The following is a 21915-nucleotide window of genomic DNA, read 5'->3' as shown; positions in this document are numbered from 1 at the left end:
ATATATATATAAATCACTTTTTTATGTTAAAGAGGAGACAGAATCGGTTGAAAAAACTTTTTGGCCCAAATGCAAAATGCAGGTCTGAAGAGGTTAAACTATAGCAGATAAAATATAGCAGAAGAATTAAGCGGCACATGCAAGCCTTTCTTTTTTGGGGTGTGGGCCTTCAGCATTATGCAAATCATATTCTAATGACAACACCACACAAAATAATGGATCCAGAATATGCATATTTATATAATGCCAACATGCAAAGTGAGTTTACAAATCTGAAAGTCTGGAATTGTGACTGCAGTTTTTTGTCTTTTTTTTTAATGAGTTTTGATAGTCAGGTGCAAACTGACACGCAAACATTTCTCCAGTTATCGTGGCCCCAAAAGGAGACATTGGTACAAAGCAAGAGGATGGAGAAAGATTCTGTGCACTGGTAAACGTATTTCGACTGTCAAAAATATCTATACTAGAATAATGTCAATAAAGGTATAAAAAAAAGGTACAAATTAATGCAGCAGAACAAAAGAGAATCTTACTTAAATTATCTCATAAAGAGACCCAAATTATAATCTATGAGGTTATCTATTTAACAAATAGTAAAAAAAAAGTAAAGAAGGCCAAAAATTCTAAACTTCAATAAAGAAATCTTTATATAATAAAATACATTGCACATATCTACAAAATACACATATAGTTTGTAGAACGATGGATAGATGCGTCCCTAATTATTTACATTTAATGATTTCTCACATACATCATGGCAGACAGTGAAATCATCAACTGAAATTTAGGGCTTATTTGTTTAAACAATATAGAAACATTTTATTATTAAATTAGGTTTTACACGGTTTTGTTTTGCATAATGAAATATTTTAAACTGTCACTGGGGCTCCTTAAATAGGCCCTAACGGCTGACTAGTTCACCTACATATTAGGTCATCTATGCTGGCTTTAATGGAGAAGGTTGAGAGAAAAAATATTATGCACTACTATGTAAAACCGCAAATTAATTATGAATTACACTGTAAAATAATAACACATATAGTCAGCTTGGTAAGCTGTTCAATGTCAAGTAATCTGAGTATGTTATAGGTTAATATGTACCGGATCCACGGTCAGGAAAGAGGCAGCCCTAAACCTAGATGATGAAGTCCTCGGTGGAGAGGGTCAGGTGCATCAGAGCAACCTTGAGCTTCACTCGTTAAGAAAAGTGGAGTTCATTTTTTATTTATTTACATTTGAAATGCATTTCATGAAATTAAGCTCTTTATTTAAAAAAAAAAAGGATAATTGAATCTGCTTTTAAGGAATGGCATTGCATGCAGATTTGGTTACTTAACTATAAAATCAAAGGCTCAGATTTTTTTATTTGATTAAGACACCAAAAAGGTTATTACTACAACAGCTGCTCTATATTTGAACAGCACATCCTGAGACAGACACACTCTGTTTGAACAGATCCATTTTTTTTTTACTGAACTTCTTCTCTTGAAGCATTCAGTCCTTCCTTTATCAGTTAAACTTATCTTTAATAAGAGAGCACAGGATGAACATGTCCAGGAGAATGGAAAGTCACTGAGGTTAATGCATCTTTTATAGTTGCATGGGTTCTATTAGTGTTCTAAATGGGAGTAAATTGTACTATTTAAGGTCTCATAATGGTGTTTTTGTATGATCTTTTTTATTATTATTTTTTACCATCCTTTGTAACCTCATTGGTAGTGTGTTTTTTAATAAATTTGTTTTTTAACTGATTTAGTTTACTAACAAATGTATAAAATTCATCCTTTTTTGAAGAAATTAATGCATCTGTGCAATGTAATTACTATGTCCAAGGCAAATAGATAAAAAGACTAGATATGGAGACTCTGTCTTGGACTATGAGAGCAATATTTTTTTTTTTTTATTATTATTATTATTATTATATCAATATATGTTCAAACAAATCTGGCACTTAACAGTAATTCAAAAGAACAAAATGCATTAAAAGGTACATCTAGGTATTGAGAATATTAAGTCAACATTATTTCAACATAAAACGACAAAATGCGTAAAAAAGGGGTTCAGTATTAATGTCCATTAGTAGGAAGTTCTATCAACATTTTATACAGGTCTTCATAATTTTTAATATGTTAGAGATTTCAGATTTAAATGGAATTCAGATAAAATAAATACTAAAAATCGGTGGTGATTTTAGTAATCTCTGTTTGTGAATGAAGAATTTTGAGTAACAATAAGTGGTCTGTAGTTATGTGGAACATTTTTCCTCACAATATACATTATTTTCTACATTCTGGTGATTTTTAGAGAATTGAAGTAAAGCAATGGCCCCTACTGAAATACTTGCATCTTAAAAATACTTTAAGCTAAAAATTTCACAACTTCGGTCATTAATTATTCTCTGCAGTTCAAGTAAAATAAACAATGGGGAACTAATAAGCTATTACTGGATTACTGGCACTGATACAGGAACCAGGGCAATTGAAACCTATGCAAACTTCACTGTGTGTGAATATTTGGTAATAGGCTAAAGATTAAAAATCTTAATTCATTATGTTATTAGTTTTTCTCACTATTGACAAAACGGCTCAGACCTTCTAGGAGGCTGTAGATTTTATAAAATCTCACCATGTCAGGAGGCAGCACTTCTTTGGATGTTTCAGTTTTGGCAGATATGATGGAAATTAAGTTTTTAAACATATTCAATGGACCAAAAAATTGATTCCTAAATTCCAACTGGAGATTATTAAACTAGACGGAGTTGAGTTTTAATTTCTGTCATTTTTAGTGTGACAACTCCCAATGGGTGAGAGTTGACAGCCCTGTATGAGATTCCAACATAGCTCCATTCCTTGTTAGTCTGGACAAACGGTTTAAAAAGTGATCCTATAATATGAACAGCAGGGGGCAGCAGCGTCTTCAAACAATCTCCAGTTGCTCACAAGTCAAGAAGAAGAAGTAAACTTTGCGCTGCTGACCAGAGAGCTTGGAAAGAAGGAACCTACAGTGAATACCAGGTGAAGTGTCAGACACAAACCTGAAGTTTTCCCTTCCATTTAAACATTTAAAGTGTTTGAGTATACATTTTACTGTATATATATAAGCTAATATATTAGACACATATATAACGCGTTCTTAAATCTTTGCCATCCTTCTCGTTAGAGATGTTTTATTTCCGCCGCCATCTTTTTCCCCCCAAGGTGTAATCCTGGTTAGCAACCGTTACAGGCGGCTAATCTCCTTCTCCAAACAGTGTCTGCTATTACCCAGCACTCCATTGAAACGTATGACCTGTCTGTGGCCTTGGCGTGCAGTGTGTGCGGCTGCTAGTTCTCCAACGGACCTGTTTAATTGTAGCTAGCTTTGTGTCCGACCTGTCGGCAGTGTATCCGGGAGCAGTTGGAGAAGAGCTGAGCCACCATGCTGACATGTAGGACTGTATGGAAGAAGCTAACCCCTCTAGCTAGAGCCTCGTCAGCTGTCTGCCGGCAGAACGTGAGGAGAACAGGTAGGTTAACTCATTGGTTACCTTGGAGTCTTCCGGTTAGCTTATTAACACGATGCTTTGATTTAATAAATCTAAACATTAGGATGCCGTTCTGCCGCTCTGGGTGCTTTTTTGTGATAGTTGTTTTTAAAATAACCTTTGTTTTTAATGGAAAGCTAACTAGCTAATTAGGACATGTTGACACACATGTTTCTTAATGATTAACACAGTTAAAACTCAGTGTTTATTGTTTTTTTGATGTTACATGTGGCCCATAGAAAGCATTATTTAGTAGACAGATGTTCTGTGACCTTCCTTCTGATTGCTACCACATGGATCCACTCTTATCTCAGTGATTACATTTCCACCCCCTTTGGGAGATCCTGGAAGGATTGGATCAGGCACTGAAATTACATCATATAGTATGCAAGACTATTCTAACACCAAAAAAAAAAAAAAAAAAAAAAAAAATATTACTATTATTACTATTTATAGCCAGCCTAATTCTTTATGAACATGGGTTTCTGCTGCCCTCATTTGCAAGAGGTGTCCATTTATTCCTCCCCAGGGTTCCTGCAGATCCTTAAAAATTCTTAAAAGGCATTGAATTCTTCAATATAAAATCAAGGCCTTAATTGGTATTAAAAAGGGTTGGCACGATACTACACTTTTCAACTCGATACCGACACTGAGGAAAATATTCGATAATCGATACCATTTTCGATACCACAACGATAAAAACAAAGACTCCAAAATTCAACAGAAATATTTTCATTAATAAATAAAATACAATAAATAAATACATTAAGAACAATATTTTGAGGTTGTACGCTGTGCACAATATTAAGCAAGCTTGATGAAAACTTACAAAACTAAAATTAAGTGTTCCTTCCTTGGCTATGCTTTGTTCACATAACAATGACACTAGCCGAACCGGTTAAGAAACAATAATAATTTTCAGCAGCTGCACCTCTTACAAAAGAAAAAGTCTGAACCTGAAAAGTGCAAAGAAGTATTCAATCACACAGTGTTTAGAAAGTGCATCGTCCTCTATTCTGCACTTTAGATGAATGACTTTAGGTGCCACTGGTGGTAGCACTGTAACGATACTTTTGAAAATGAGTATTGTATCCGGATACAACGTTTCAGTATCGATACTTTTATGAGTATCGATACTTTTGACAACCCTAGTATTAAAAAGTCTGAAATTAGTCTTTCTTAGGTCTTAAAATTGTTGCCATATCATAAATAGGATTTTATTTGCGTTACAATAATTTTTTCTTACATTTACGAAAACAGCTCGCTGTAACTATTATTGGTTCCGTCCCGATAGCGGAACCAATTAAATCTAGGGCTGGGTATTTTCGCAAAAGTCCTGAATCGATTTGAGTTTGATTCATACAGTTCTAAATCCATTAATTTCAATTCAATCTGTTTTTACATTAATGAAAATGGTTCAACTGTTTTTCAAAATACTCATGTATTTTTTTTCCCCTTTCATATTAAACACAAAATGCAAACTTGTAAATCGGACAGTTTAAACTTGAGATGTGAACAAAACTGTCTCAAAAGTGCAAACTTGTTTGTGAAAAGGCGAAGCCTCACTCGAGCAAGCAGACGTGACACAGAGGGGACACATGCATCAGCTGCATTATCTTCACTGAACAAACCATATTTGCAGCGTTGTCTGTAACAACTACAGGGTGTTTGCTGGTCAGCCCCCATTTTTTAACGTCTCCAGTCAACCTATTGGATATGTTTGCAGCTATCTGGCTTGAAGTCATCTTAAGTGCATCTTTCCTGCTCATTTTAATGGGAACGTCACGCGCGTCACTATAAAACTAATCAATCTCATTCCCTAGACATCGATTTTGCAAAAATATAAAGGACTCGATTCAAAATCGATTAAATCGATTTTTTTTTTACCCAGCCCTAATAAAAATGATGTTGCAGCTGGACCTATGTGTGATGTGCCACTAACTTTTTATCTGGACAACGTGGGGAAGTTTAAATTCAACGAAAAATAGGCTATTTGTCCAAGAGTTTTCTGCATGGCTGAAACTCCTGCCAGGGAATGTAGATGAAGCACGATGGGAACCAAGACAGTGGAGACACGTGGGAAACTCAAAGAGTCAAAATGAAGTTATGGAGAAGCAGCAGGTATTTCTCCATTCTGTTCCACCTTTGTCTCTGCAACGCCTCCACAGCATCTCTCACATCAACAACAGCGCCAGTAGAACCAAATCCCTGGATAATGTTTGGCCGTACGCCGATAATGAAAGTAGAGCGATTGAGAAGGGAACAAAAAAGTTAGTGAATTCAGTTTACTAATTGTTACAAATTGTGTTGCACCAATAGTATCTGGAGGGGCCCCGATCCAACACTAACATGGTGGTATCGGTATTGGCCAGTACCGACAAATAGGGCACCGATACCATTTTAAGAGCCAAAAGTTTATTCAACTATGGTCACCCATTCCAGGTAGGCAATAAATAGTTCTACTGGATTCACTTTTATTAGTCTTTTTCCTGCTTCACAAAGGTAGGCAGCAGCTTTACAAAACCATGTTGGAAATTGTTCTACATCTAAGTATTATGCTGTTCTTCATATGTACACACACAGATCAATTTCAAACAGATAGTATCGGTATGGGCCGATACTGCACAGCCAGGTATAATTTTTTATTTAAAGTGGCATTAAAAAGTCTTAAAGTCTTGAAAAAAGTCCTGCCTTATGCCGTAGGAACCCTGCCTCACAGTGCAAGCCCGGGGTTTAATGGTGCATTTTATATTGGGACATATGTATTAGCATGCTTTTTTACAGGCATAGATTTCATGCAAATTAATTAATCTAAAACAGTATTAAAGGGACATGGATATAATGCCAATAGACCAAGAATAAAAGTCTCAGTAATTTTTGTTAGGGGATCTGTTTGGCTTGTAAAGTAGTCAGATTTAGAGATTTGTTGTTAAATGGAGCCCTATAGGCAGAAGTTCAACTGAATAAATTGATTACTCGCCTTCATCTGCCTATGACACAGCCAATCAGCTTTGAACCACGCCTCCATGAGAGCCAATCGGCATCCAAAGTTCATCTTAAAAGGCCTCTGATCAGCAACTCGTCTGTTACCTGGTGCGCAGGCGGTGTTGGGCTGTTTGACTTCACTCAGATGACCCCGTTTCAACCCACCTCCATCCCATTCTCCACCATCGTAGCTAAAACTTACTCAGAGTGTCTGGTTCTGCCAGAGGTTTCTTCCCAATGGAGAGTTTTTCCTCTCCACTGTCGCTTCATGCTTGCTCATCATGGACAGGTTCTCTCAACCTGTGTTATCCAACTGGACTTCCATCTTCCGGGTCCCTGAGTGAAGCTCTAGTATCAGCTCACGCAGTCCACTGGATCTCTCCATAAAGCTCAACAGACCGTCTCTCTAACCAGCAGTCTACAGACTGACCAACTTCATCTATCTCCACTCCACCACCAGTTTCAGGCCTGGGAGGGAAACAAGCCCTATGCTTTGCTCCTGTTCATGCATATCTATCAAAATTCGGTGCTATGTTTCCTGCCAAGGTCTGAGCGCCAAAGTATTTATAAAAATAAATTTCTTCTAATTGTCTTTTCTCTCCGTGTGAGTTTTTCAGATTGAACTGACCTTGGAAAAAGCTAAAAATAATATAGCTGAATTAAAAGGAGAGATTTGTAACTATAGAATTTATTTTCACAATTTTAAACTGTGAGAGAACATTCTGTTGAAACAAAATTGGTTGTAGTTTGCCCTCTTTTTTTTATTTTTTATTAAAATAATCATTCATCAATTCTGAAATTAGGATGGAAGTCATATGGAGGCTGAATCTTGTAAAGACAACTTAAACCTGCTTTAAGCATTAAAACAGTTCCTCTTTAGAGTTAGTTTAAAATGTTACCAGCTTTAATTAAAGAAAGTTCACTTAAAAAAAAAAAAAACAGGATTATTTTTGGAACAGGAATGAAGGGAGAAAAGCTACCTCCCGACTGAAGCTCGAAACATTCAGTAAAATCAGTTATCCCTAACGGAGCAAAACAATCTAACATCACTAAGGCTAGAAGGAATGGAGAGGAAAGCTCTTCTTAATGCTGAAATTCAAATCCTTAGATTAGGAGAAATCCTTAGATTTCAGGAGAAAAAAAATACGATGCAATTCTCCAAAACATTCTACCAGCTGTGATGGATTAAAAACCACAAATTTAACAACTGTGGCTGAAAAAAAAGCAAAAATAAAAGCTATAATGTTCACACCTGGGGTGTAACCAACTCATTGAGCTTGCTGGAAGCAGGGATGTTATTAAGCCCAACCTCTGCTGGGAGGATGGATCTTTTATAACGCTTGTTTCTTCACCTAAGGTGCAGCACTGCAACTTCTTCATCCTGACATTGTCCAACAGAGATTAGATTTTTCCAAGAGTGTTTTAAATGATTGATTTCCAGGCACCTGTCAATGTTTCCCTAGCCAAACAACTTAGGAGGGCTGGGAAATGCAGCTCTAATGTAAACTCTTAAGGGAATTAGGTCAGTTTAACAGTTGAAGAAATGCTCATAAGTCTTAACAGAAAAAGGGAAGCATAAATAATATATATCTTGAAGCATGATGTTCAAAGTGATGGGAAGAAACTGTGGGTGTACAAGCTTTCCTCACGCTGCTTGAATTTTAGCTCATTCTTAGTATCTGGGACTTAGCTGGATGGAAGCGCAGTCGGGCAGATAAAGCTTTAAGTAGGAAAGCAGTCAGTCTGGTAACTCTGGAGGAGCTGCAGAGATCTCTAGCTCAGGTGGGCATTGTGTCAACAGTTGTTCCATCTTTATCGCCGGTGTTTATGGGTGCTAAAAATTCCCAACCGTGTCCAAAAGGCCGATGTTCAATCCTTTAGGCTGCCATGCTAAAGCTATAAACCATGGGTGATTCTGTTCATTTCATCCTAATGTTAGAACACGGTGCCGGCAGAATCATGCTGTGGAGAGGACAAAGAAGCTGGTCAGCGTTGACCTGGAGTTTATTCTCTGCTGGTTCTCTGGGTCATGTAGTCATAAAAACATGAATATTCATTCAAATGGCTGCTATAAATTACTCTATGAAGGAGAATTTACCAGAGCTTAAATTATGAGTTTAAGCTTTGAAAGAGAGAAGAAAACCATATTAGACTGAACTTAAGAAACTCTGCTATTAGTTTGACTGGCATTAGAGTCCCTGCAGGGTCCTGCACCAGATTATTATGCTGGAAAAGAAAATTAATAGATGGACTTTTCTCGCTGTATGCCAGAGGTCACGGATTAATGGATTTGGACCCACCTGCTTGCTCATCCGGACTCAACCTGATTTAAAACATTTATAGATTACCACATGTTGTCTGATGACAGTGTCTTACTTCACTTGCGCTGCTTCTCCTGTTAATATGGTAAAGCCCTCCGGAGGCTCCAGGCTCCATGTGATACAAATTAGCCAATGAGATGTCAGTCTGTGTTGCTGCTGTCAGCTACTTTTAGACACAGCAGGCAAACCTTTGGCAAGCCAGGTGATGGGAAAGAAGAAAACGGAAGAGAAAAAGAAAGCAGAGAAAGTGTGGACTGCTGGAAGAACCGCGGTGAACTGGTGAAAGAAGAGTGAAATGGTGTGCTCCAAAATGACCCTGCACATTTTGAGTATGTTTGGCTCAACCTGCTGCTGTGAAGCAGGATTCACCACCATGAACAGCATCAAAAATAAATAAATATGGATCCAGGCTCAAAACGAGCACCTTGATATGTGCTTTATAATGGCTTTGTCTCCATTCAAACCCAGGTTTAAAGCCTTGCAGGGCAGCATAAAGCCCACTGCTCTCATTAAGCCATAAAACAGGAAGAAACAAACGGTCAGTTCAGGTGCTTTTGTAAAAAATGTGAATCAGGAAATTGTCTATTTACCAATTTTGTTGTACTCTACTTAAACAAACATTTTAGATTTTAAAATAGAAAATGTTAAAAAAAAAAAAAAAAATTAAAATATATATATATATAATTTTTTTTTTTTTATTCAATGTATAACATGGATGCATAAACACCTCATTTTATTTCCGTGTTAAATTCTGTTTAAACTAACAGATTATAATTAAAAATGTCTCCAGACCTTTACTGGTTATTCAGACCCCACTGAATTTTAATTGGTTACCCATGTTTTATGCATTTAACATTTAACAGTTGAGGAAAAACTATGTATTTGTTTCTCCTAGAGAATAGTCCAAAAACAAGGATCATCAGGAAGGCTCTTTAACTGATGGTCTTGTCCTTTATATCAGAGCAATTCTATAAATGATTCTTTTTTCCAGGCTTAAACAATGCCAGAACTCCACTGTGTGTGCCTGTGGCTCACATGTCCACGGGGCCAGCGGGTGGAGGTGGAGACAACCTGAAATACGCCCTCCTAGTCGGAGCAGCCTTTGTTGGTGGCCTAACATACGTGAGTACGCTAAATCTGTTGTGGCAAAACAACAAACAAGGATTCCTAAATGTCTGGAAAGCATAAAAACCCATAGTCTGCTCCTAAGTTGAAAAGTTATTTTGTTAATGTTTTGCAGGCTGTCGTTACCCTAAAGGGGGACCAGCAAAGACATCAGGAACGTTTGGCAGAGATCTCCTCCAGGAGGCAGAAATCAGCCGCGAAACAAGCAGCCACACCGCTCCAAACAGAACCCCCTGGTCAGCTCCTTATCCAGGAATAACTTTATCTCTGTTATATAGGGACATTTAAATATATGTGTATGGAAAATGATGGGCTTCTCTTTGTCCTTTAGCTGCTGAAGCTGCACAGACAGAGGGTGAGTGCTTCCTTTATGTCTAAGATGAGATCAGGATTTCCTCCACATAGTAAGAATTGTAGACAATGTAAAGCATTTAAGCTTTTTTGTCTTTTTTTTTCTTTTTAGAGAAACTGACTCTGCAGCTCTCAGTTCAGCTTCCTCTTTACTGCCACATATGCATATTATGATTACCGTATTTTCACGACCATAAGACGCACCGTACTAAAAGGCGCAGTCTCAGTTATGTGTGCCATTACTGTATTTAACACACACATAAGGCGCACCGGATTATAGGGCGCGGGTTTTATATACAGGTACATGTCCTCTACTACGTTTAAATACCTCTACTGCGCATTTAAAAATAGAGCGGGAGCAAAACTGAGTATGTTTGTGCTTTATTCATGTATTTATTACAAAGTATTAATCAAACCTGGGAGCTGGCCGTGAGACAGACACATCGCTGATGACACAGAGCGCTGTGATCACTCCTCTGAAACAGTTTATTGACGCATAAATTAACTTAAAATGCAGAAATCTGCCGGCAGAATATGTTGGCTTTTATTATCCTGCTGCCTGCAGTTTAGATTGTACCAGTTTAGTTCTGACGCGCGGCTGAAGCAGCTTTGCTGCTCTGGCTGCGCGGTGCAAAAGTGTGTCTGACGCGCGTTGGGCGGAGCTACTCTATCCTTTCTTTGCCTTGCAGCTATATTTGCTGTGACCAGTGGGAATAAAGTAGTTTTAATGTGTTTTTAAGTGGGAAAATCCACCTGAAAACTTAATTCAACAGCAGCCTCTGGCCGGGTCGCCTCCTCGCGGTTCACCGAGGCGGCTGGTAGGTGTTTTTCATCAAAATAATCCAAACTGCAGGCACCAGGATAATAAAAGCGAACATATTCTGTCGGCAGGTTTCAGCATCTTAAGTTAAGTTAGGTGTTAATAAACTGTTTCAGAGGAGCGATCACAGCGCTCTTTTCCATCTCAAGCAGCAGCGCGTTTGCGGCGCATCACGCGCGTCAGATGCTTAAACGCTCCCAAAGCGCTGCGCCTGCTGCTCAAAACGCGTTGCGGGACCTTTTGCAGCGCCTTGACGCGCGTCAACTATTGACTTTGCATGTAAACTCCTGCTGCGTCCGGTGTGAACGTAGCATTACTTTGAACGGCTGGTTCACACCGATTTCGAGCGGTTGAAGTTCCTTTGTCAGATCTCCCGCAATAACAGCAAGCACTGCGTTCATTTGTTTCACCATTTTTTTCACATCGGCTGTGAGATGGGCACGCATGGAGTCACAGATTAACAGCGATGGTGATGCGTGGAAAAAACACCTGGTCTCCTAACATACTCTTCTGAATAAAGCACATACCTGTTCTTTTATACACAATCCACACCCACACTTCGCCCTTTAACGTTCTCATGGTGGTCTCAACAACATCCGCAGTAACAACACACATAGGGCGCACCGCACATTTTGAGGGAAAAAATTGTGAAAATACGGTAATCCCTTTAACTAAAAAGGATATTTTTAGATTTATCTGATTATTATCAGGGAACATTTATATTACATTTAAGATAAATGTTATTTTCCCTAAAGAGGGGATTTGTTTTAACAGCCAGAGAGAACAAATGCAGAGGAAGTACACAAGTTATCCAGTGTTTCTGTTTGTTACTCAGCCCACCTAGAGCCGAAACCTGAAGTCCCAGCGGCTGAGGTCGCCGAAGCAGCAGCTCCCAGCGAAACCACTGAACAGTCTCCAGGTTAGTTTTTAACCCATGCATGGTTTACTCTGCCTCCTGTTAAAACTGTTACCTTTGAGGTTAAACTGCACGAGTGTTTTTCTGTTCTTATTCCGTGGTCTCTATCCAGATTCTTTGAAAGTTCCCCAGTGAACCGCGACGACACTGCTGTGCCGCATGCATCTTTATGTAACACTGTTTACAGTTTCGCTGCAGCTTTTGGAAACTAACTTAACTTCTGTTTTTTTGTAGGTCACTTTTTTTTTTTCTCTTTGTAAATATGCCAGCCTGTTTGCTGCCATGTGTCCTTTTAGGAACTTTCTGTGAAGGCCTGAATCTGTGCTGGACTACTTTTTTATTTATGCTGCTTTTCCAGTTGTGGTTCTGCTAGTGTAAATATTCCCGAATCAAAGCATGGATCCCCTCCATTATTAGTGCAAACCTTCATTTATGCATGTTACATGTTTTGCATTTACAGTTTATGATCAGGTGACAGAGAAGAAAACAGCACCCCCTACTGTTACTGTAGTGCACCCTTTTACAATCATCCTTCTGTGGTGTGATCTACATCTTCTTTATGCCTGACAATAAACATGAGAGGGTGGTTGAAGTTTTTAAACTAGTACTTGGTCTGAATGACCTCAGGAGTTTGAGACAAACCACAGGGGATATAAAAATGATCCAAAACAGGGGTTTGTTTCTCTCCCAGCGCTGTGAGGAACAAAAAAAGTTCTTGTTCTGGATCCATCATCTGGGAAGAAGTTGAGTTTTCGAAGACAAATATTTCTTCTGTCCAGAAACTTGAAAGAAATGGGGTTTCTAAAAGAGGAATACTTTATTTGCTTTTAAACACCAGAATGTATTCGGTCAGCCTGCCACACAGCTCGGTCGGATATCGTATGGCTAACACTATTCTAGAAAAATATAAACATTTGAAACAGGCTTCTTCAGGACACCAGCTACATAAAGAACATTCTTTATCAACTGTTTTAATCATATTTTGAATTGGCCAATACCCAAATGAAAAAAAAAAAAAAATGAGGACAAAAAATGGAAATATTAATAATAAATTAACAGTTCAGTTTTATTTTTTCTTTATCGTTTATGATTTATATTTATTGTTTGGAAGGTAAATCAAAACTGTCATCATGAGTAGAGATGTAAGACGATAAACCATAGGATAGGTGCCCCCCCAATACGTGTCAACATAGGTTTGAAATTGGCCCAAAGAGGGCTTAAAATTCATTATATATTCCAAAGTATTGGCTAACCCATCCAAAGAACAGAGGTTTGATATTCACTTCCATGGCTACAGGCGAATAAAACGAGCACTAAGGCATGCAGACTGTCTCTGTCTCTCTATCATCATCATCAGATCATCACCACCTTTGTTTATAGATGTGGGAGATCGGCCTTTTTTCAGTGTAGTCCTGTTTCTCTGATGGTGACTGCTCTCTTCAGCTCGTCTGCCTGCCTGTGTGTTTCCTGGATGGGGGCTTTTACAGTTGCCTTTTGTATCTCTGCTTCTGTCTCCTTGAACCCCAGTCGGCCTCTGCAGATGGTTATCACACTGAGCCTGGTTGTGCTGGAGGTTTCTTCCTGTTAAAAGGGAGTTTTTCCTCTCCACTGTCGCTACAAGCATGCTTGGTGTGAGGGATTGCCTTTGAGTCAATGAGTCAATGCAATCAACTGGTTTTCCTTACATAGAAAACTTTAAATCAATTTGACTGTTTGATCTGGTGAACTATAAAGTGCCTTGAGATGACTTGTGTTGTGAATTGGCACTTTATAAATAAAGTGAATTTAAGTTTAAGTTTGTTAGTGGATTTGATTTTAGTGGTAAAATGGCACCAAATCCACAATGATGTTGTCCTTTGTCACTCCTAATCACTGTTTTTTTCCTAGTTACTATTTCGATGTTCCCCATTTGATTCTGCAATGATGAGCGTTTTTTGACTTGTGTAAATGATCTTCTGTCCCTCCAGTTTTATTCCAACTGGACGTGATCGTTACCATGATGGGATCATAGACTGATTGTGCTTCTTATTTTTATCCCTCTGACCTGCTCCTTTTTTCTTACATAGCCTCCAAACCTGCCTCTCCAAAGCTGCCCTCACACGCCCCCTACCTGCTGATTGGTGGAGGTACGGCCTCTTTCGCTGCTGCTCGCTCTATCCGAGCCAGAGACCCTGGTGCCAAGGTCAGTCAGGCTTCTGTGTATTTATCAAACAAGTATAGAAAATAATTAGTGTTCCTCACTGGTAACATTGCTGCTGCTGCAGGTGCTGATCGTGACTGATGAGCCAGATCTTCCATATATGAGGCCTCCTCTCTCTAAGGAGCTGTGGTTCTCTGACGACCCAAGCGTCACAGAAACTCTGAGGTTCAAACAGTGGAACGGGAAGGAGAGAAGGTGGTTTCCCAGTCCTCTCATGCAACCTTTGTAGTTTTGTTTTTTTTACTTCAACCTTTTTAGTAACTCTTTGTTTTTGAGCAATTTTATATCTATGTCCCTCTTAACTATGAGTTGTTTCCTTTGCTCTGAATTAGTTGATGAATTTCACTTATGACCTTTCTGACATTATTAGAAAGTTCAGTCATTGTTCTGGACAGATGCTGGGATTAGCTTTTGTTCAGTTTAGCATAGATGGAGATGCATTGGTGTTATGCTGCAAGTAATAATCCTCATAGTGTCTTACTGAGGCTATTAAACTGATGGGAACAAACAGCAAATGTCACAAAAATAATAAAATTGAATGTCCATAGAAAGAAAAAGTTCACCTCCCTGTTCTTAGAAACTGGTCATCCACAGATTGTGAAACTCTGTGTGCTTCCAGGGCAGTGATTGTAGTTACTGAACAAAAAGTCAATTTAATGTTTGCATGTTTTAGGCTCCAGAGGTGTGATGCTAAACCACTCCTGATATTGGAAACAGAACAGGAGACATGCATGGACTGATTTAAATAAATGCCCAAACAAACCAGGTCTGCACTGCTGGTGTTTGTGTATCAATGGTGTGTCCGATATGATTTTAAAAGTTTGCTCAGGAGGACAGACATTGATGAACAAACCAGAAAAATTTTTTAAGCTCTTTTGCACTAATAAACAGGAGGAAAGTGATAAAAATATGGTTCAATGACATTGCAAATATCACCAACCATACCTCTTTTTACATTTTTTTTCCTCATTTCTTGCAGTTGTGATCATTCTGTTTTATTTGAAGGTCTTTTATCTTTGCAGACCTGAATAAATACAGAGAAACACAAAGTTAGGCAGAAGGTATTTAGATTTGGATGGTTCACATGCAGACCTGTGACTTGTTCAGTGTTTGATTTAGCGTCTAAAATGGAGACCAGAGGTAATTAATAGTCGGCCATGACAAAAACATTATTACCAGATTTATTTGATGGAGTCTGCCCTGGGCAGCCCAGTCCAGACCAGCAGAAGTACTTCCTGTATTTAAATGCAGCCAGAAATGTTATTACTTTTACAAATTCTACTGTTTTAGTACTTTTATTAAATTTTTTTGCTGTGCAAAGGGCGACAGGATGGGAGGAATAAGAAAATAAAAGAGGAATATTTTTTTTCCACAAACATGATTATTTTCTGTCTCCACAATATGGAAAAATAGAAAATGAAGTAAAGTCCTCCATCTGCAGTTTTTCAAAAACTGTATGGTCTGCAGACTGATTGACTGGTTTCCTTTTTTTTTCTCAGCTGCTTTTTAGAGGGTTTGACTAAGTAGAAGGAATCAGACCCCGACAGGCCGTAGCCATGCTGCTGATGGATAAAGTTAGTTTGGAGGCCAGTTGTGCGTTCATTCCTGGACATGTGATGACTTTTTCCAAAATTAGCTTTTATTTTGATGATCTGTGGTTAAAACTGGACCAAAAAGGGTTGATATCTTCTGGCTACTGCTCCTTTTAACCCTGCTGTGTTTATTTGACAGCATCTACTTTCAGCCGCCATCATTTTACATCGATCCAGAGGATTTGAATAGTGCTGAAAATGGGGGAGTGGCGGTCCTCGCTAGCAGAAAGGTTGGTTTATAGAGCTAATGGTAATAGGATGAAACGCTGGACTAACTTTACATGTTTTCATTTAGATGCATCCAAGCTCACTGACACAGACATTAATAATGCAACATTTTTATGCATTTCAGGTGGTTCATATGGATGTGAGAGGAAACAAAGTAAAACTGGACGACGATACAGAGATTTCTTATGACAAGTGTTTAATTGCTACTGGTAAGCATTCAGGATGTAGTTTTAATTGACTTCTGCATGATGGGATCTAATTAGGACTTTTCTCTTCAGGTGGGGTCCCGAGGAATCTGCAGGTAATCGAGAGAGCAGGAGAGGAGGTGATGAAGAGGACCACTTTATTCCGCAAGGTTAGAGTTTGGCCACTAGGTGGCGTTAGATTAGCAGGGGTTTTATTTCTGCAAAGCTGGATGGATCACAATTCAAAATATAGTCAGTATTTATATAAGTTCATTGTTTTGATCCTGAATTTTTATTTTATTTTTAATAACAGATCGAAGACTTTAAAGCGCTGGACAATGTGTCGAGAAACAAGCAGTCCATCACCATTATTGGAGGTGGATTCCTGGGCAGCGAACTGGCCTGTGCGCTCGGCAGGAGATGTAAGGCTGCTTGACAAGCTGAGAAGGTTTCAGGATAAATCAAACTGATGGTTCTAGGTAACAGGGAGAAACCTTTCTGCTAATGTGTCCATCATCATCCCTCTGCTTTTAGCAACAGAGTCCGGGTTAGAGGTGATTCAGATGTTCCCAGAGAAGGGCAACATGGGCAAGGTGCTCCCCGAATATCTGAGCAACTGGACAACGGAAAAAGTCAAGAAAGGTACAACTTGATTTATCCTGGTGATATTAATATAATACCTTTGTTTTTGTTTTTCCTCTCATTACCATTTTTCTATGTTTTGTTAGAGGGTGTGAAGGTCCTCACAGAAGCACTGGTCAAATCTGTGTCTTACAAAGATGATAAACTAGAAATCAAACTCAAGGATGGACGATTGGTGGGTTCCCATTTCAGCCAAACATGTCCTGGTCTAAAGAACCAGACCTTCCCCTCACTGAACTGTTCATCTTTGCCCTGCAGGTGAAGACGGATCACATTGTTGCTGCTGTCGGCCTGGAGCCAAATGTGGACCTTGCTAAGTCAGCCGGTCTGGAGGTGGACTCTGACTTCGGTGGCTATCGGGTCAATGCGGAGCTGCAAGCCAGGTCCAACATTTGGGTGGTATGTGAAAAAAAACCATTTCTGAATTTAAACCATGTCCAAGATTTTTTATATATAATTTTGGTGTCATTAGTTTTTCAAGGTGTTTAAATTCTTGATATTTTGGATATTTTCCCTTTTTTTTTTTTTCTATATTCATTTTGCTGCTGTAACACCAGAATTTCCCCATTGTGGGACATGAAAAGGATTTTCTGTTCTATTCTATGTTCAGTGTTTGATCATAGTGCCCCCTTCTGGTCAGATGAGTTTTGGGTCCAACGCAGTTCTGTCGCATGTACCTCTTCCAAGTTTGATTATTTAAAGAAAGAATAAAACACTGGCACCAAATAATCTGCAGGGATTATGATTTAAACATGTAAAAAATTGTTTTAATAGAGGTTCTATTAATGGAACAAATTACCAAATAAAATAAATCAATTTCCAGTTTATGAGTTGTAGGAAGCAAATGTTTGTTGAATCCTAAAGACCATCTTAACCACAAGCATTTTTTTTTTCCTCGTCTCAGAAAGTATTGATATATTATACATACAGTAAATTACAACAGCATTCAGTTCCTCATAAACCAAAGTGCTGAATAATCATTTAAAATATGTAATATATATGTAATAGAAATAATTTGACCTACAGAGAAAAAATGACTTTACAGATTTCTAGAAATTAGTGTGGAGAAGCCAGAAAGCGTATTGTTAAATAAAGTCATTGTTTAGACTCCTGCATTCAGGGATATTATTAGAAAGGTAGTGGAAGAAAAAGTTTAGTAGGAAAAGGTGCCATGTTTGTGTTCCTAATGTTGAGTCTTATAAACTATCTTTAGTGGTCTTTTTTTCTAACATCCTCTTTGTTTTATATTAGGCTGGAGATGCAGCCTGTTTCTATGACATCAGGCTGGGCCGCCGGCGGGTCGAGCACCATGACCATGCCGTGGTCAGTGGGAGGCTCGCTGGAGAGAACATGACGGGAGCCAGCAAACCTTACTGGCATCAGTCTATGTTCTGGTGGGTTCATTATGTAGAAGCAGTCGTATCATTTTTCTTTTTTGTTTGTGTGTTTTAACTTTTTAGAAGGGCTTTTCAGTTAATTGCATTTGCAATATATTTGCAATTTTAACTAAACGAAATATTCAAATCCACTCAGTTTTTGTCATATTCCAATTAAAAGTAAGAAGCTGATGAGTCCAGCTCTAGGTGGCAGTAATTCGCTTAACATAGACTATAAGTAAGTAATTTAATACAGTCAGTAACAGTAAAGTCCTGATAAAATTGGCCTCTGGATAAATAAACTTTAATAAACTCAAGGTCATGAAAACTATGAAACCCTGAAGTGAAACATTTACATGCTAGTGGTTAGTGCAAAGACAAATCAAAGCAAAATAGTTTTTAATTTTTTTAGTTTTACCAAAATCGTTCAGTCTTAATTTTTAGTTGTAGTTTGTTCTACTTATGGTTTATTTACTGCAGCATAATAGTTTGGTTCTGAAGCGGCTGTTCTGAGATCTGTTGTTTTCACAGGAGTGATCTGGGACCCGATGTCGGCTATGAGGCTATTGGGATCGTTGACAGCAGCCTGCCGACAGTAGGAGTGTTTGCCAAGGCCACTGCTAAGGACACGCCCAAAGCTGCTACTGAGGAGTCGGGTACGAGCGCTCTTGGTTTGGTTATTGCACTGAAATATGCCAAATTCTAGGGCAATTATTTTTCTTTTTTGTGAAAATTTACATTTCGGTCCCCGTCCTTGATTTTTTCAGCCCTGCTCAGAAATCTGTACAATCCCATATTAGTAGGGCTGAAAACTCATAATCAGTCCTGAAAAAGTATTAATGGGATCGTTTGAAAGTCGATGCTATATTAGGGGCATTACGGGATTATTGAGAGAAGGTTGAGTAAAATAAAAGTAAATCAAGAGATATTTTCTTTTACTGGGACATAAATGATGCAGGCACTGAGAGACAGAAGACAGTATTATTACTAAACAAGTTGGTAAAAAGCATGAGAAAAAGCTCTGATAAATTTCTACATGCAAAGTGTTGATGTAAAAAAAAAAAGACATTGATCATTTTCCTTCCATTTGGGAACCATGCTGCACTTTGTGCTGATCTGCGGCATGTATGGTGCAAGGCAAGGACTGTGTTGTTAGAGCGGAAATAATAATACAGTGGAAAAAATAAATGCTGATGCTACGTTCACACCACAAGCAGCACAGGCAGCAGAAGCAGCTAGTTTACATCCAAAGTCAATGGTTGACACACATCAAGGTGCAGCAAAAGGTCCTGCACCGCGTTTTGAGTAGCAGGAGCAGCGCGTCGTGGCAGCTGAAGCAGCGCGTCATAAGCTTCTGAGCATCTGACGCGTGCAACGCGCTTCAGAAGCAGCAGCTGCTGAAGTTGGGAAAATACAAATCACTATGATCACTCCACAGAAAGTTCATCAACACCTACCTAAATTAACTTAAAATGTTGAAACCTGCAAGTAAAATATGTTCAATTTTATTAATCTTGTGCCTGAAGTTTGGATTACGTACAGGAAAAATGTAAACATCTACTTCCAGCTGCTGCAAACAGTAGCGGAAAACCCTGAGAGGCCACTGGGCCAGAGGCTGCTGTAGAACAGGATTCCTAGAGACAGTTCAACCCCAGTATACAGGGACTCTGAGCGAACCCAACAGCAAAATAATATTTGAAGGCAGGATCGTAACCTTGATGAACTGACTGAACAGATGAAGTTTTCAGGTGGACTTTCTCACTTTAAAACATATTAAAGCTACTTTTTACCCACTGATCACAGCAAATATAGCTGCCATTGTTACAGGCAAAGAAAGGATAGAGTAGCTCAGCCCAACGTGCATCAGACCCACTTTTTCACCACGCAGCTAGAGCAGCAAAGATGCTTCAGCCGCGCGTCACAACTAAATTTGTACAAGCATAAAAAATGAAGCAGCACACGCGTTTTTGCTGCTCCAGGTGTAAATGTAGCATGAGAGTGAAAGTTATGAAGTGAGCAAAGGTTCATATTGATGGTGTTCCAGGTACGGGGATCCGCTCAGAGAGCGAGACGGAGGACACTGCTTCCAGCGCAGTGGCCTCTTCCACGCCGTCTCCTGCCGTCCAGCACAAGGACGAATACGGAAAAGGAGTCATCTTCTACCTGAGAGACAAAGTGGTGGTGGGGATCATCCTGTGGAACGTGTTTAACAGGATGCCCATTGCCAGAAAGGTACTACCCTGTGCTTTTCTCCTGCATGTTACTGGAAGGATTGAAGAGATCTGTTTACTGAAAGCTTTTTCTGGTGTTAACGTTTAGATCATTAAGGACGGAGAGGAGCATGCAGATCTGAACGAGGTGGCAAAGCTGTTCAACATCCACGAGGACTAAGCTGCTGGAGGCTGACACTCAGGGGAGAGAGTTTAACTTCATAGAAAGAGCGAACTCTGGCAGTGATCGCCACCTTCGTTAAAACGAAACATGTCTACCAAATGAGAGGATCAATGTATATTAAACTGTTGATATTTTCATATTTGGAGTTTGTATCTGCTGTTTTATTTTGCTTGTGTTTGGGTTTACCCCCCACATAAGAAGTCCTCATCATTTTTTCCTTTCACCGTCATTTGTGTGATTTCCCCCACCCCAAAAAAACAAAAACAAAAAGCTGAACTGCTCTCCCTCTGTGTGATTGGAGCAGCTTGATGTAAGAAAAGCGACAATAAAGGCTATTTTTAAATTGGACTTGATGATTATTTTCAGCTTTGCCTCCAGATAATGGCAGTGATGAGCAGCTGCAGTGACCTCCATCCAGAGCTGTGATCGTTTTAGGTGGTTGTTGCAGTCAGTGGGCTTCAACTCCATCTGTCCTCAGGAATTTGAATCAGTCCATGTTGCGTGGCATTTTGCTTCCTAAAGAGATGGAGGGAGCAATTAATGTCTCAGCTCATTTAAAAACACTTTTTATTGTGTGAAATAGAACAGCTGGTGATGTTTAAAAAGTGACAAAGTTTATATTTGGTAAATCTAGCGTCCGACTCCTACAAAATGACCAGATTGAAGCTTGGCCTATTTTTTTTTTTATTCTGAGAGTAAAAAATGAGCAAGCATGCAGAATTTTTTTCTTTTTTTCCATTTTGGGCTCCTTGTTATTACGAAGGCTCTTGTGCTTTATTTTATTACACATCCTTGATTTCATTTGACACTGGGCTCCAAAGCAAAGTGCAGAAGGGGCTTTCAAGTGCGAGGCGAACACGTGCAGCCGTTACATCCCATCGCGTTGTCTGACATTAATTTTACACGAGTAAGTGGTTGGAGCTGCCGCCTCCTGTGCGTGCGGGGAGTAAACATGAGCTTCAGCATCTGGCTTTACATTTTCCTTCATAACAAAAATGAGATAAAAACAGACCAGAGACTGACGACAGACCTTTTAGAAATGAGTTTATGCTTGAGCTGCATTGGAGGTAATTGGAGCAACGATTCTCATCATCAGTGCATCAAATCTTAAATCATGGAACATTAATTTAGCCTAAAGGTTTAAGTATTGTTTCTGCTGCCAATCTTTTTGTTTTTATTTACTAAAGTGACTATTTTATTGCCACTCTTCATTTGAGCAGCCAAATAAATATTAATCTATTACAGTTCTTAAAGTGA

General features: G+C 38.9%; 1 protein-coding gene across 2 annotated transcripts; it reads left to right on the top strand.

Moving 5' to 3' along the window:
• The first annotated feature begins 2931 nt into the window (after positions 1-2931).
• On the top strand, positions 2932-20928 carry aifm1 (apoptosis inducing factor, mitochondria associated 1). 2 transcript variants are annotated; one of them, XM_015391464.1, is made up of 19 exons: positions 2932-3014; positions 3382-3505; positions 9821-9951; positions 10070-10190; positions 10286-10309; positions 11961-12044; positions 14108-14223; positions 14306-14436; positions 15973-16063; positions 16186-16270; positions 16340-16416; positions 16560-16668; positions 16781-16888; positions 16975-17063; positions 17147-17287; positions 18140-18282; positions 18796-18920; positions 20309-20496; positions 20584-20655. In XM_015391464.1, the coding sequence occupies exons 2-19, from the start codon at positions 3418-3420 to the stop codon at positions 20653-20655; spliced, it is 1923 nt and encodes a 640-aa protein (XP_015246950.1). In that variant the 5' UTR covers positions 2932-3014; positions 3382-3417. The 2 variants fall into 2 exon arrangements, with proteins under 2 accessions (XP_015246950.1, XP_015246949.1); XM_015391463.1 differs by lacking the exon at positions 2932-3014 and having other exon boundaries at positions 3279-3505; positions 20584-20928.
• Positions 20929-21915: the final 987 nt, after the last annotated feature.

This window comes from Cyprinodon variegatus, unplaced genomic scaffold (genome assembly GCF_000732505.1).
Source record: "Cyprinodon variegatus isolate N-32 unplaced genomic scaffold, C_variegatus-1.0 Scaffold542, whole genome shotgun sequence".
NCBI lineage: Eukaryota > Metazoa > Chordata > Actinopteri > Cyprinodontiformes > Cyprinodontidae > Cyprinodon > Cyprinodon variegatus.
Note: the sequence above shows the minus strand (reverse complement) of the source record. Positions and strands in the feature narration are given on the sequence as shown.

Bases quoted from the DNA above. Each gene is read 5' to 3' on its own strand.
- aifm1 (XM_015391463.1), top strand. From the start codon at position 3,418: ATGCTGACATGTAGGACTGTATGGAAGAAGCTAACCCCTCTAGCTAGA. The intron at 14,437-15,972 runs GTGGTTTCCCAG...TTTATTTGACAG, and splicing joins TGGAACGGGAAGGAGAGAAG to CATCTACTTTCAGCCGCCAT. The intron at 18,921-20,308 runs GTACGAGCGCTC...ATGGTGTTCCAG, and splicing joins AGCTGCTACTGAGGAGTCGG to GTACGGGGATCCGCTCAGAG.